The sequence below is a fragment of the Talpa europaea genome (genome assembly GCF_964194135.1).
Source record: "Talpa europaea genome assembly, chromosome: 7".
Classification (NCBI taxonomy): domain Eukaryota; kingdom Metazoa; phylum Chordata; class Mammalia; order Eulipotyphla; family Talpidae; genus Talpa; species Talpa europaea.
This window is the reverse complement of record NC_140074.1, coordinates 25,999,033-26,015,294: the sequence shown is the minus strand read 5'-3', so window position 1 is coordinate 26,015,294 and position 16,262 is coordinate 25,999,033. Positions and strand designations below refer to the sequence as shown.

Genomic DNA, 16,262 nt, shown 5'->3' with positions numbered 1-16,262 from the left:
ATCTTGTCCCGATTGTACCTGCCTGCCAGAACAAAATAGGCAGCTGACCAATTATGGGATGTTTATCTATACAGTGGCACCTTTGTTCTCCAACAATGTCAGATTGCAAACGTCCTGGAACACATATTTACCTGGAGGATTCTTGGCAGGATCATTGTGGCTTGGACTTCCTGATTGTCCAGAATCTGTAAAGAAATCACAGAAAATGTTTTCTTTTGAATTTGTTTTGAAAGAATTTCACAATCTTCAGAAGGACTTAACAATTTTTTAAAGGTACAATGATGACGCTGAGTGTTTAAATAAAGTATACTTTCCCAAGCCTTTCAATAGTGACATTTTGTTTATCAAACTAAACGAAGGCCTATACATATTTCTCAGTCATTAGTGGGGAAAAAGGAGAAATGGATAATATTGTTGGGCTAATGCGAGGCTTTTTGAAACAAGAGGTGTGGTTACAAAGCCACTGAAGGTGATCTGACAGCTGGACCTGTTCAAGGCAACGTGAAATATAACATACCTGTCCACTAAAAATACAATCTGAGTATAATTTAAAAAAAAACCTGAAAATGCTTTTATTCAATAAGCAGAATACACAGAAATTAAGGTCCTTTTTTCCAGGATTTCATGTGCAGACACACATATCCACTCCAATAATCCCCCCAACCTACTGGATCCAGGCCCAGATTTGTCTGCATCCCATAATAGCAATCGATTTGCAAACACCAAGAAAAGCATAAATTACTAGGTAGAAACCAACATGGCTTTGTGGAGAGCAAATTGTTGGATCAATTTAATTTCCATCTGTGATAGACAGACAGACTCTGCAGATAAGGAGGAAGAGATCAATGTAGTATGTGAATTTCCTATTCCACATTATTCCTCATCAATGCTATAGAGAGGGACATGAAGGCAACACTACTGTTAGGCAACATGCCTTTCCTAACTAATCCTGCATTGTTGTGTTTTGTTCACTCCTCTTTCCCTCATGTCCCCTCTGCATTTATCTGTGTCATCTGCCCCATATTATTATACACTTACTCGCAGGTTGCTTTGTAATCTTCTTTTATTGGTTCTAGTATTTAAGTTTTGTCTCCCCAACTAAATTGCATGCTCCTAAGCAAAGGCAGAGATTATGTCTACTTCTTTTGTGTCCTCCTCAGAGTGCCGTTCATGGCTGTGAATGCACTAGGCTTTCAGTAAATGCTGGAGGAATGGATGGCTCAGATTCAGCAGCCTTCTCTGCTTGCCTAGAAAAGGCAATTTTGAACTTGATGGTGAATTTCAACAAAATGTGAAGGGTGGCCACAGACAAGTCTCTACCCGGAAACCTTGGTCCCCAAGCCAAGAGAGGACTCCACTTTTATTTAAGCAGAAAAATCATATGCCATTCCCCCGCCACCACCACCGCCCCCCCCCCCAAGCAGGGTTATTCTGCTCTTCCATGTAAGTGGTTAACACTCTACAATTGCTGCTTCTTCTATTACATGCAAGAACATCGTGTTAGTTTATTTCTGTATAAACTTGGTTATTTATTTCTGCCCTTTGCCTCATACCCGCTAACTAGATTTTAATACCAAGATCAGAATTTTACTCCTTTATACTATTTTCCCCAATTGTTTGCTTCTTTTTGCCCTAGAACAGTTTTCATGACATCTTATTGAATATATTTAATGATTCCCACATTATCCTCCAATTTATTTTTGAGTTTTCAAAATGAAAGTAAAGACCCTGGTGAGGAAGACTCCCCCACTCTGGCTTATGGCCGGAGGCTCCTGCCTGTGTTCAGAGAGATGGTGACTCTAAAAGCTTGTCTCGCATCCATTTTCTATTATTTATTTCTGGAATTGAGTCAAGGGTCAATGTCTTATAACTTCAGAAATCAATCTTTCTCTTTTTACATTCCTGTAAAAGATGGTACGATATTGGCCAATTTCCAGGCATGGAATATGATAGTTACATAAAAAACCAATAAATTATATAATTTTACTACAACTTCAGCTATTTCTGCCTGGAGTTCCTCTGACAGATGTCCCTCAGTACTGATAGTACATTCCAGTTTAATTCCTCAAATGACCTAACATTTTGAGGACTTCCTACTTAGGCATATTAACCTACCCACTAGCCAGTGCCTCCCTGTTTCATGTTTGCCTTCAAAAAAGTTACTTCACATTTATGAAGGTCTAGACATGCATCCTCCTGATGATACAATGTAAGGCAAGTTAAGGGTGTCATCAGAGAGGAGCTGAAGACTATATAAGACTTAGAAGATTTAATTAAATCAATTTTAAAATGGCACAAAACTCTTTTTCAACATCTGGTTGCTAAAATTTGGTTTCCAGTAAAGAAAGAAGTCTCTTGCATTTGTATGAAAGTATTCCGTTAAAACAATGGCACTCCCTGTTACCACACCACTTGGGGAACCCTATTCTTTTCTACTGCAATTTACCTTTTCCTCCCATTTCCAACAGAACAAACCAACTTCTTCAATTGAAAAAATATAATTACTTAAAAAACCACAAGCATTTGAAAGAAAGCTCAAGTAAACCTTAAATTTGAGTCAAACACTTGCTTTGAATAAGAATTCCACTTTCTAAAATGATCTGGCATTTACTGGCATACAATGGTAAATTTCCCTTCATATACCAATGTCTATACTCTCTCATGAAAAAAATCACATTTCTTGGCTCTCAGAACCATAGTCTAGGGATCCCTCGGGGAGTAAGCAAGAGAACATTTACTTTTTAGACTGTAAATCCTAACATTATAATCTACTCTTAAACTCTTAAGTCACCTTATATCGGTCACTTAAATCCAACTGCTGGAAAAGGAAGTAACCAGGGAGTCACAGTTGGCAGAAAAACCAAAAAGGAACTGTTATTGTGGTTTACTTCAGAGAAGGAATTATTCAGACCACATCTAAAACCCTTCCAATTCACCACCGAGGTCAAATTACTCTATACCCAAAGGTTTTATTCAACCACTTCCATCATTTGCTCAAGCAATGGTGTGTGTGTGGGGGGGGGTAAGGTGGCACGGGTGTGTGTGTGTGTGTGTACATATTTAAGAAGCTATGTAACCTTGGCTCTGCCCCTCACCAGTAGTGTGACTGTAAAATTACTTAATTCTTAGAGCCTTTGGGGTCTTGATCTTTATAATACTATCTACTTCTCTGAGCTAGTTCAAGTATTTTATATAAAGCATCACTGGTCAGACATATCCTACAGAGTATATGAAAGCTGTTGTTAAACACAGGAACACCATCCCAAAAATGATTAATAAATTTAATAGACTAACTCTCAGGAAGAAAGGGAGAAAGGTACATGACTGAATTCTGTCCAGCTCAGAGCAAGTATCTAAAAATATCTGTGGTGAACCAACTGATCGAGATAAGTCTGTGCCCTCCTGAGAATTCCCGAGTAAGTTCTTTAGTCCCGATCTCCCCCAAAGGAAGAAAGGCACTGAACTTACAAGGCTCTTAAAAGCTGGCATGCCCAACTATATGAATAGAACCAGAATACCGAAATCCATGGGGAATAAGGCTGGTAAGATTGGGATTTGTGAATCTAGAAAGGAGATTTTGAGGCAGTAGAGAAAAGAAAGGGGAACAGGTCATAAAGGCAGCATAAGTAACCAGTCTTCCTCATTTCCCCCCACATTTCATCCTTTCTTATCTCAATCAATATTTGCTGCATTGCATTGTTTGTCTTCTTCTGACTTGACTGGACAACATGTAGAACTGAAATATCTATTTTTACATACTTGTAACAATTTCATATTCTTCATTCTTACTGTTTTCAAAGTATAAATTAAACATACTTCTTCTAGGGAAAAATAGAGTTAATGAAGCTATCTCTAAATTACTACTTGAACTCACACAATTCTTCATCCCCCTAAGTATAAGATCCTGCAAAAATAAGAAAAGGTTGTCACTCCCACATGACTCTTACCAACTTTTCTTCAATATTTTCATCCATTCCCTTTTAAAAAGCAGCTATCTTCTATCCTCTTCTAATACCTCAACTTTGCTTACAGTGCGATCAGTCTTCCCTAATGACCCAACTTTATGGAAGATCCCTGGAATCATAAGTGAGCTAAATAATTTGTCCAAAGCTACATGGCAACTATTATAACTTACATGCTCCACACAGGGAACCCACTCAGGCACATTGTCTCCTGAGAAGCTATGATGCAATCGTAGAATCCAGCAAAGCCAAATGAACTTTCAGCAGATTAAGTGCTTCTGGGAACTTTACCTCCCCCTAACAGTCCTCCTATTTCTCATCATTTACCAATATATCCAGAGTCTTTAGAAATTTCAGAAATTTAAAACACCTTTTCTCTCCTTTTTACCTCAGTTGGAAATAATGTGAATCATCCTCCAAGCCTATATACTAGTTGATGCTTTCAACACTAAATCAAATTTAGTTTGGTTTCTCTCTGCTAACAAAGATAATTCTAATGCTTTACTGAGAATCTGGTAGGAGTCCAATAAAATGTTTGTTAAATATAAAAGATAATAAATAACTATCATTAATGTTTGTTACTGAGAACTAACTTTCTGGGGTGGATGAATTCAAATATCTGATATAGATGGATCATCAAAACTGTTAAGGATTTTGGTCTCTCAAATGCACATCATGAAGACATGTGGAGCACTTTCGATATTCCATCTGCTTATATATGGGACAGGTTCTCCATAAATGGTTCTCAAATTTCCTTTAAAACAATGACCTTTAAAATATTGTTTTTTTTAAAGAAAAATAAACATTTGAAGCCTTCTAGAAGCACAGAGGCTGGCCAAAGAGAACTTGATGTATAAATTAAAAAAAACAACAACACTGTAATAGGTGCTATGAAATAGTGTATATCAATAATGGATAATTGATTCTTCCTAAGAAGGATGAAAAAGGGCATTAAGGTAGACAAAAGACATCATAGGGAGGTGGCCTCAGGAACACAGTTTTGAAAAAAATGAACAAACCTCACATCTTTCTAATATGTATTCCATTCTGCTACCACAATGATCTTTTTAAAATCCAAACTGATTATTTACTTCCTTGCTAAAACTTACACATGAATTCCAAATATATACAAGAAAAAAAATGCAAATTTCTCTATATGCCATTCAAGGCACCTTGAACTGGTCCTTATTAACACCTTGGTCATTTACATTTGATGCCCCAAGTCTTTACACATGGGGCCCCTCTTTTTTTCCTCCCTTAATCCTCCACATTGAGGTTATCCCTTTTAGATTTTGAATTACAAGAAGGCAGGAATGCTGCCCTATTTAACTGTACAGTCCTGATCTTCAGCACATTTGTCAATCTGTGAATGAATCAAATGAACAGAAAACAACTGGTCTATAAAGTACAGAAATGAGCACATGTGCACACAAACACACACACACAAGACTAAGCATGGCCCCCTGTGCAGAAATATAGATTAGAAGTCAAAGTAGGCAAATCTTTTATGGCAAGGCAAATGGATAGATGCACAGTTTCCAATGGGTCTCCTAAAGCTTAGTTCTGCCTCGCTTACTTTTCAAGGAATATTGAAAATGGAAGGGTAGATAAGAGAAATTATTTTGAGTTAGAAATTAATTTTTGGTTCTCTCCTACAAAGGGAAGAATGTCTGGTGGGGTCCAGGAAGTAATGTCTGGTGGGGTCCAGGTAGAAGACCACTAGATTGCATGCAGGAGGTCAAGAAACTTTTATATCTTTTTATAAAAACTATATTTCTACTATAAGAAAAAAACTATTCTAGGAGTTCATTAGTCTCTGACACCATGACTAGAGTATCAACAGCAAAACCAAATTTAAGAAGCATGATTTTCATTTACGGCCATTTTGGTGCAAAGAAAGGACTGAACAGGTAACTTGTCAGGTCCCTCTGGCTCAAAAATTCTACGATTTTATAACAATATAGCTTTTATATAAAAGGATATCAGAAGAGTAAATGAAATCCACACTGTAACCTGTTAACCTACAGATAGCCTCTTGCTAGAACTAAAATTAGTCATCATGTGATAAAGGGCCCTTTGTCATATTCCTTTGACTTAAGCAGGTAAAGAAATAGCCCATTGTCATCTAAAGAATATGGAGAGGTTTTGGGTTTTTTTTTTTAAAGGCTTAGAATAGCCTCCTTCTTTCTCTCCAAAACATTAATTGCCAACATACGAAAATAGTATATTTTTACAAATTAAATATAGCATGCCACAAAGAATCACTTAAGAAAGAGGGGGAAAATGATTAAGAAAACAACCAAAAAACTTGAGGGAAGGGATGTGAATGCATTTTATAATAGGGAAATAAAAAGGTAAGACAAGAATATCCACCTTTTTAAAGGGAAGAGAGAGAAAATTATTCTCCTTGGGCAAATTCCCTCTCCCTCTTCCACCTCCTTCTGCTCAAAGGATTGCTGCACCTAGATCTTGCCAGTTCACTTTCCAGAATGACTGAGCCCACTGGTGAAGGGTGAAGTTTTATATAATCACAGTTCCAATGACACAACTTGCCACATTTTCTCCAGCACAGGTAAAACACTATACAGCTTCAATTTTAATGGAGGACTGCTTCAATTGGGGTGACATAAAACTCAAGGTTTACAATATGTTATTTTCCTCTAATATTTTATTTCCTTAATAAAATAATGCAAAGAAAGAAAATGGGAAAAATAGGTGTTTTCCTTGTCTCTCATAAGCATGCAAATGCATGGAGAAATGCTTCTTGTGTTTTTCTCTCTTCTCCTCCACCTCTCTCTTTCTCTCCACCAACCCATTCTATTTCTGTCTATTCTCAACAGGATGTTACATTTTATGTTCTGCATTTCTTTGTGAAATTTGGTTAAGAAGCAGTAACTCTGTCATTTGTCATTTGATAGTGTCCTTGACAAATTTTTGATGAATTTCAACCCTTTCACCTAGCCCAGCTCTGAGCTGGAGGCGAAATCAAACCTCGCTACTTTTTCCAGAACCAAAATAATATTTGGAAGACATGACTTCCTACATATTTTTAATCATGTTTTTTAATCCAAGTTATTTTCATTTTTCAGCCCATACCTTCAGACTTCTCTTTTTATAGTTTAACATTGATTTCTTAAAATATATGTTCAACATAGCAAAACTAGTAGTTTCAAAGGAGGCTTTTTAAAGGAGCTAAAATGACATTCCTTACAAATAAAGTAACTTAATTAACCAAAGAAAATATAGAACAAGAGAAGTTGAGTATGTAACATATCCTCTAGCTCTTATTTCTATACATTGTACAAGTTTTATCATTAAACTTTCTTCTAAAGAGTTGCCTTTTCTTTTCCCTTCTTTCTTCCATTTATTTATTTATTTGTTTGTTTGTTTGTTTATGTATTGCTTAACAGGGAGATTAAGTTCAAAGCATCATGTCTCAAGGATTAAAATAAGGATTTGTTTGGGCACAAGACCAAAATTTGTCTACAAGGAATTAGCTGAAAAACATAGACCACCAAAATTTAAGACAAAAAAAAAGTGACATATCCATAGGAAAGCAAATCAAACCTGTCCTCACCAGGGGTCCATTAACCAGTGCAAAAACCAATCCTTCTACACAAATAATGTTAAACCGGCCAACTTCTCTGACTAGAGGTTTGCACTGCTTCATTAACTAGGTACCAAAACCCCCACAAATGAAAGCAGGGATAATCGTATCTGACCTTTTTGGCCCAAGATTAAGTTCAATGACTCTCTACTGATCCAGGGATTGAGTGAACCAAAGGTCACCACCAGGATCATCTACACCCCGGCTTTCCAAGGCTTTAGCCTATAGAATGCAAAGACACCATACTGGTCATTGTCAAGATCACTAACTTTCTACAGTGTGTTTTCAATTAAGTAAATAAAATGCGGTAATTAAATCAAGATTGCGTAATATGTTTTTGATTTGTAATCTCATTTAAATTAATTAACTGACTCAATCCTTGTTTAGTTTTTAAACTGGCCTAGTTAGAAAAAGAGTCCCTGGGAGCAAATCCAGTTTTCTATCTTTAAAAACAAGGCAAAGCAATCTGGCATACTTAAATTAAAAAAAAAAAATTTTAATGCACCAGCAAAATATCAATACAGAGGCAAGGGTGTTAGTGCAAAAAAGGGAGAAGTTTTGTGGCACGACTTTAACTAAAAAAATAGTTCTCGCACTAGTGAGAACTAAACCAAAACATTATTTATTCAAAACATTTCCAATTTTATGAAGATTGCATGTTTGTTGGAAGCAAAACATTTCCAGCTGTATTTTAAGTTTCTGAAGAGAGTTGTAAGATTTATAATCTTTCATAAATGCCGGCCATATCTCATAATGTTAGATGAAAACGCCACTGCGTATTTTAAGGAACAATTTGCCAATGTGCTTTGCCACATGAAAACAATGAAGTCCTTCCAAAACCCAGCCAGATCTGGTAGGAAAAGATGAGATGAACATTTTAGCTTTCCCATCTGGGAGACATTGTGGATTACAGCTAGACTATGTAATACACTTTTTTTCCTTGGAAACCAAGAAACCTGCATTTTATGGAAAGGTATGTAGTGCAAAGAGAATGTTAATGAAATACGAATCTGGAAATGCAGACCAGAATGTCATCTAACTCAAGAACATAATCATGGAGGCAAATTGAAAAATCAGTACAAAACTTCAGCATAAACCAACTGTAATGTTTATGATCCTGAATAATCCCCTAAAAGGAAAGCATGGAAAAATAAATGTTTTTCCTCCAAAGTCCTCGATAGCACTTGTTACAATGCCAGGAATGGCGACATATTTATCTGCTTCATTTTATCCAAGGGTCTTCATGCACTATTCTAAGCCTGCACATACCACATTCCTGTGTACACATGGCCCTTTTGTGCTATGTCATTGCATGCACTTTCCCAAAACTTAATACAATATTGAATATCGAGATTAAAACCAGACACAAGACCTTTCCAATATTTCATTGGCAATCTTTTGCTCAGGGAGCGAGGCATGTTTTCTCAAATCTGTCTGGAGAGCCGGCTCGCCTGGGTTCCATTCAGTAACTGCCAACCACTTGTACTCTGACCCTGAGCAAACCACTTGATGCCTGAATCAGTTTTCGTCTTGCCCAATCACTGAAAACTGGATAAGGAAAAAGGCAAGAGAGTTTTTAGCCTTAGCCATTTCCAACTGGGTTAGAAAGAAGGCGGAAAAAAAAAATCTCATACCACAGTGAAAATATGCACAAGTACTTGTGGAGAAAGGCTGAGATTTTTTTTAATATACTAGAAGTTTCAATTTCTAAACTCTATCCCCCACAAAAACAAAAAAGAAAACGAAAAAAGAAACCACCCAGTCAATCCTGTTTTCAGTCTGTACTTCCTTCCCCTTGAAAACACTAACAACACAGGTAAGTAAGAAACTGGATCGGGGTCCAATTCTCCTACTAGATTGCAAAGTTCATGGGGTCCAGATATATGCTTGTCTTATCCATGTCCCAGCATAATTCCTATACAGAGTAGATGTTTAATCAACATTTGTAAAATAAATGACCACAATTTTACAATAAACAAGAGCTTGATGCCTGAGAATGCTAAAAACAATTTCATCAAATCAAAAATAAATTGCCATTAACGTCAATCATAACTTTTCATTGTTTGGTTATTATCTGCACATATTCTATTCTTTAAGTGTCCACAACCTCTTTACAAATACAAATTTAGTAACAGATGCAGTCAATGACCAAAAAGTCATCTTATTTTTTCACTGCTCATTTTATCAATATAAAAATATGTTTTTACTTAAATAGATTTCATTATTTACCAAATCATTAAAATGTTTATTTATGTTTAAATCATTATATGAACTTAGATAAAATGGAATGGGTTTTTTACATATCCCATTAGTTACACATGATTAACAACTAGTCCTTGTTTTATTAAATAATGGCTCTTAAGTCTATGATGCTATATTCATAAAAAAGTATCTATTGAATCCAGAGGTACATAATAATTAGAATAATAGAGTAAGACAAAGTTAATATATTTTTATGAAGGAAAAGTAGATTTATGTGTCAGATGTTCATTACTGCTTTTGTTTATAAATAATTTTATCATAATGTAGGAGGAAAAAAAATCAGAGAAGTCACTTGATGAAACAGGAAGTTTGCTGATGTGGTAGATAATGGTATTAAATTTCCTAACAGTTCCTTGATAAGTGATTCAAAGAATTTCTGTCCCCATGGTTTCAGGACAAAAGCTAATTTACCAGGAATAAAACTACGTGAATAATATGAGAACTAACAGTTTTTAAAAAAGGATAAAATGAGGAAACAAAAAAGATACTAACTTCCTCCTACAAATTAAAACTATGGATGAGGGGATACTAACTCACTTCAAAGACTAAAACAAATGACTAACATAATTTTGCCATTTTTTAAGGGAAGTGAAGTTTATTCTAATGAGAAGAATAATATATTAGTAGGAACTCTGAAAAGTTTACAACCCAGTAGCAATATGAAGATTTTTATAATTTTGTGGGTTAATATTGTTTCAAATGGTCATTGTAAAGTGAAAGTTTAAAATACACATAATTTTTACAAAGACTAATAACAGCTTATTATAAAAGCCTACCATGGAATCAACTGCTTGTTACTATGGTTATTTGGGAAATGAGGAAAATAATGATGTGGGGAATGTCCACTTGCTATATTCAGTTTTAAAGAATCAAGAGTGTAAGGACATAGAGCTGTGTGCCATGTGCTCAAAATTCCATCCATTTTGACATTATATTTGATTTATCTTTAATAGAGATTCAAATAGACTCCTTATGATTCAAAAATCTCAAAGCTAAATCTAAAGAGTATGAAAAAGAACAAGTTTCTGCATAATGTCCCCATCCATATGTCTTAACCCTGAATGGTATCAAACCTATGTAATTTTATACATTAAATGCCTTCCAGATGTGACAAAATTTTAACACAGACCAAATTCAAGCTTTTTTTACTGCAGACTCATCTCCTATGCTCATAAAGATTATTTTCACTGTACGTAACATTACACATGGCTAATGTTCAATTTTCCAAATTGGTTATTATGCTGCCACTTCAAAACTGACATTGCCTTCCAATCATAAAACAAACTACTCTGCATATCCAATAACCTTTCAAAAAATCTCAAAAGAACCAAGAAACCATGTCATTAATTCCAAGTTGTAGACAGTGCTTGATTACAAAGACAGATGAACTTTTTCCTTCCCATTCTTGATATCTCCAAAAGATGAAAAAGGTCATCTATAATTCTTTGTCAGAGCAATCTGCTATAGGAACCTGTCACCTGTTGTTTTTAGTTTTAAAGACTGGCTCTAATTAGAGAAGATCAATGTCTTCCTGACATATCGAGTAGGTTCATATTTGAACATTAACCAACAAGATCAGATCATTCAGGGAGAATTTTCAAAAGCCTCTAACAATAATGCTATGATGAAAAGACATAAACCAAATCTGTCAATAGGATAAAAAAATTAGTAACTCAACACTAATAAGAAAAACTCTTTTGTTAAGGCTTTGGATAATATCAAGCAAATTTAATTTCCCCATAAATTGAATACTTTAAGCCTTACTACAATATCACCCCTGTTTTTCATGCCCCACCCAACTCAGAACTACCAAGTAGTGGTAACCTGTCCCCCAGACCACCCCTCCCTTCATTCCTGCAAACTATACTTTCTAGCTGTTAACAACTGGCTTCAGACTAGGTACAACCAATGGAAGGCATTGGTGTGAGTCTGGGGATTGGGAGAGCAGTAAGAAAGGTAAGGAGAGGTGTTTCTTCCCTTCTCTAGATTTTGACAAGTGTCTCCAAGGAGTGGCGAGGTCCCCTTGGTAACTCCAGCTTCCACTGGCCCAGCTCCTCTCTGTGTGGTCCCCACTCCCCTCAAGCAGCTCCAGTTCAAGGACTCTGGCACCAACACCTTCTCCCTTTACCTTCTCCTACAAGGTTGCCTCAGTGACATTTGGCTCGTCACCTGTTCCTTGTAACTGCCTCCTCCCACCTCATCAGATTCCTTCTACTGACTCTCTGGTAGAAGCACTCTCTTTTTGGACTCTGACAGATAAATATACTTTCCGGAGTTTGACATTTCATCACTCTAAAATAAATGTCAGTGCTAGGCAGATTAAGTATAATATCATTTAGAATATTAATAAATTTTAAGTATTTATTCTGATTCTCATTTCCAAAAAAAGGTGAGAAAGCACTGCCACCATTCAGTAGTAAGAATGAAAGCCCAGATCCCAAAGTCTTTTGTAATGTATGACATAGATTCATAAAATCAAGTTTAAGAAAAAATTACTTAGGTTTTCAATGCCCAGTGCTAAATACATCTCAATGGGAGGTCTTCTGATCATCCCGCCCACCCATCCAGGTTTTTCTATTTCTTCTCTGTGTAACTTTTCACAAGTTGCATAGGTTGTTTTCTGCACAAGTGACTCTTCTACAAACATGACAAGGCTCCTGGGTTGGATCAATTATGAGTGATTATTTTTATAAATAGATGACAGAACCTTTTATCTATAGATGACAGAACCTTAAATTCTTATCAGTTGTCTGAATGGCCAATAGTGTTATGTGGATGTAATCAAAAGGCTGTCCTTGATATACACCAACCTATATGAACATGAAAACAATGCTAACAAGAAAGAGAAATAATTTCAAATGACTGTTTTTTCTAGGAAATAGTTGACAAGACCTCACTTCCTCACTTGACATCTAAAATTTTTACATACAGATGTCATAAAATAAGAAGAGACAAAAGTATTTTCTTCTATCAGAACTGTATAAATGATGATGTGCTACTAGAACACTCCATAAATGGAGGACAAGAAAAATATTTCTGTTTGTATGCATAAGAAAGTGTATGCGCTCACTATAGCAAACCTTGACATCACAAATGTAAACTATGGATATATGTGATGTCTCACAGTGTGCTAAGTAACAGCATCACTAAAGAGAAATGACATTACAGAAAACATAGAAATCAATTCACACGTTTCCAACTTCTTCGGATGGAATTTAACAGGTAATACTGGGGCTTGGCAGATACCCTTAACTGCCAACACTGTACTGTATTACCAAGTCCCTGTGTTTCTCCTCCATCATTTTGACCTGTCCTGCCATTCCCCACCCTCTACCCCCACCACCACTAGAGTTTTGTCTTCTTGTCTTTCAAACACCATCCTAGTTTGGAAGAATTACCACCAAACATCATGCGGAGATTTTGTCAACTAAAAAATTGCTGTTTCTGAATTTTTTTAAACTTGAGACTGAGCTCTATTTCAGCCAAGCTGTGTTATTCAAGGCAAAATATTAATTCCATAAGTATTTACTGAATACATGAAGTAAATCTAGCAATAATTTCCACTTTTTGCATTTTTTCCTATCCCCCCTTGTTCCCCAATAAAAATTAAAGTTTGATGAATAAGCTAAAGACAATCTCCATATAGTGATAGTAGACATATTGTATACAGATATTAAAAGTCATAGGCCAATGCTGAGACCACAGATTAAAAACAGTGCTTGAGTTTCTCTGGCAATGATGAGGAAGTCTAGTGCTAGAGAAAAATTGAATCTAAATTGTAAGTAGTCAACCCCCAGTTCTTTCAGTGTGCTTGATGTGTGGAGTCTGTGATTTAAGAACCACAACATGGGCCTCCCTGGTGGTGCAAAGGGTTAAGCACCGCCCTATGAAGCAGTCCGAAGTCTCTGAAGCACAAGTTCGATCCCTGGCCCACCAGGGAACAACCCACATGGCACAGCAGACCTCTCCTGTCTCGCCCTCTGCTCCTCTCTGCAGTGTATCAGTCGGTCTGCCTGTTCTGTTCCCCACTCTGTCTCTGGTGAATCCTCTCACCACCCCCCCATACCTCTGGCCTGTACCCTAGCTCTTGAATACATAGTTAAATAAATCTTTCTAAAAAAAAAAAAAAAAAAAAAAGAACCACAACATAGCCATATACTGATAGAACACAGAGTCAGGATAAAGTAAATTAAATTGAATTGTTTACATTATACTAAGCAGATAACTGAAATCATGACAGGTATAATTGGCACAGAAATCATTTCAAAGAGGAACCCTCTTAGAAATGGGCTAATAGAGTAAAGAAGAAATAATCTCCTTCTTCAGACAGTGTATTTGAAGATTTGGTTAGAAGCCAATAAACACAAAATCTCCATCCACTTAGAAAAGTCACAGCATGTATTAAAAAATGGAAATAGTTGATAAACAAATGATTTTCTAATCCTGTAGGTGGACTGTATCACCTCAGTTTAGTGTGTTCTCTCTTCTTGTAGATCTCCACCAAAACCATTCATTTATTCATAGGGTCAAGCAAATGCTGGGAGATGTGACAGACTTTGGTACAACTGGTCTAGGCAGAATTGAAACTAGTTAACAAAAACATCAAGACTTGATGTTGTCACAGCTTCGATCACCAGCCTGCAAAGTTCTCTGTCACCTACCTGAGAAGGGCATAGTCTTTCTCCCTGCTGTGACACTGTCCAGGAAATGAAATAAAGAGCAACAGCATTTTACATTTTATTGCAAAATTCTCTCTCTCTCTCTGTCTGTCTCTGTCTTTGTCTCTCTTCAGCACACTCTAAATCTAAGGAATACTTCAATGAAGCAAAGATGGATTAAAACCCAGCTGATTTTGCAAGGACATGAACCAGCAAAATGCCCAAAAAAATGATTTCTGTTTTTCTTTTTTTTAATTTATTTATTTTTGTATTCCCCATACAATCACACTCCCTTTATTTTGACCCCAATCCCTCTTTTCCCCGCCCCCCCATAGAGTGTCTCTGATTTATAGTTGTTTGTTGATTTTGATTTTTTCTTTCTTATAGTTATTCTTTTTCCCTTATTTAGGTTTTCTAGATGATTTCTGTTTTTCCTTGAAAATACAAACTATAAATGAAATGACTTTTACTGTGCTGCTACGCCATTCGCCAGTAGGTTTGTTTACCCAAGAACAATATTAGTGACGGCAATGAAAGCAGGGTTCCAGATGCAATTAAAATACAAAAGTTAGGTTACCCCAATATAGATCCCAAGCCAAAACTTCCTCCTCACATTAGGATCCCATTCAATATGACCCGTGTGCTTTTAAAGGGACAAAAGTACTCAGCTTTCTCTGCACTAAGCAAGACTCTTCTGTGATATGTATATGTCACACCACAAAAACCAAACTACAGCAGACAATGCAAAAAAGATAAAAGAGCCCTGGAATTCAGCAAGGGATTTGAAAAAAAAAAGTGGCGTGGGGGGGAGAGGGTTGCTTAAGAAATGGTTTTTAAATCTTCCTTTGAAAAAATATATTAACAATTATAAACTAATAATTGAAAGTTCTCTATTAATATTATCCAGCAATTGCCAAAAGTGGAATAAATTAGCTGATATAATTCAATCAACTGGCAGAGAATAGTACTTATCTCTGTAGTCCATTCTCTGTGCCACGAGTGCTTCCAAAAGGTGAATGTTTTCTTTCCACGCTGTTTTACAAACGGTTCACACTTTATTTTCTGTTCACCTGTTTACCTGGGTTCGTTTTCAGCTTAACATTCATTAGGCATTAAGACACAACAAGAGGTGCAGTGAGGATGAGATACAGTCTCCAGACCATTACTCTTCCCTTGAGACTGACAGGATCGATGATCAGTGGAAGATCGCTTCATTTACTTGGGTTAAAGGCAAGGAATATGAACTCACTCTAGAACTCTGAACATCACAGAGTTTTAAAACCATGTGAATGTGTATGTTGACTGAGTTCTCATTTTCCCATTAGAAGGCAAGCTCCGATAGAATGGGGCATTTCCAATTTTTCAGCTACTTGCTTCTGGAAGGGGAGACTCCTGTTCAAGGGAGGAATGGTACTGCTGTGAGTCCCCCCTGCCAGCACCAGCACACTGGACATCTGGGGAGCCAGCAGCCCCTCACCAAAATACGCCACGTTTAAACACAAACCAAACAATAGTAATTAAGAACATCAAGTTAATTGTGTCTCCTCCCCAGAGAATGTGTCCTCCCAGGCTCCTTGAAATCAGGTTGGAAGATTAGTAGCAATTTTACTCCCAATTCTCTTATTCCCACTTAAAAAAAAAAAAATAAAAAGCACTTAAATTCATGACAGCCTCAAAACTATAGAGTCCATATATAAAAACCCTTAAAAATATCAAAGTGCATTAGACACATCTTATCAGATTCATTGTTCTAATACCCCCGTGGACTGAAAT

General features: G+C 36.3%; 1 protein-coding gene across 7 annotated transcripts in view; it reads right to left on the bottom strand.

The window, feature by feature from the left end:
* The window catches only part of NFIB (nuclear factor I B), a gene marked incomplete at its 5' end in the record, with an annotated part of 427,407 nt that overhangs the window by 93,249 nt on the left and 317,896 nt on the right, over positions 1 to 16,262 (bottom strand). For all 7 annotated transcript variants that reach the window (XM_084237474.1, XM_084237475.1, XM_084237478.1 and 4 more), the window contains one exon: positions 132 to 185. In XM_084237474.1, coding sequence (XP_084093600.1) covers positions 132 to 185 — 54 coding nt within the window. The remainder of the gene's footprint in view (positions 1 to 131; positions 186 to 16,262) is intronic.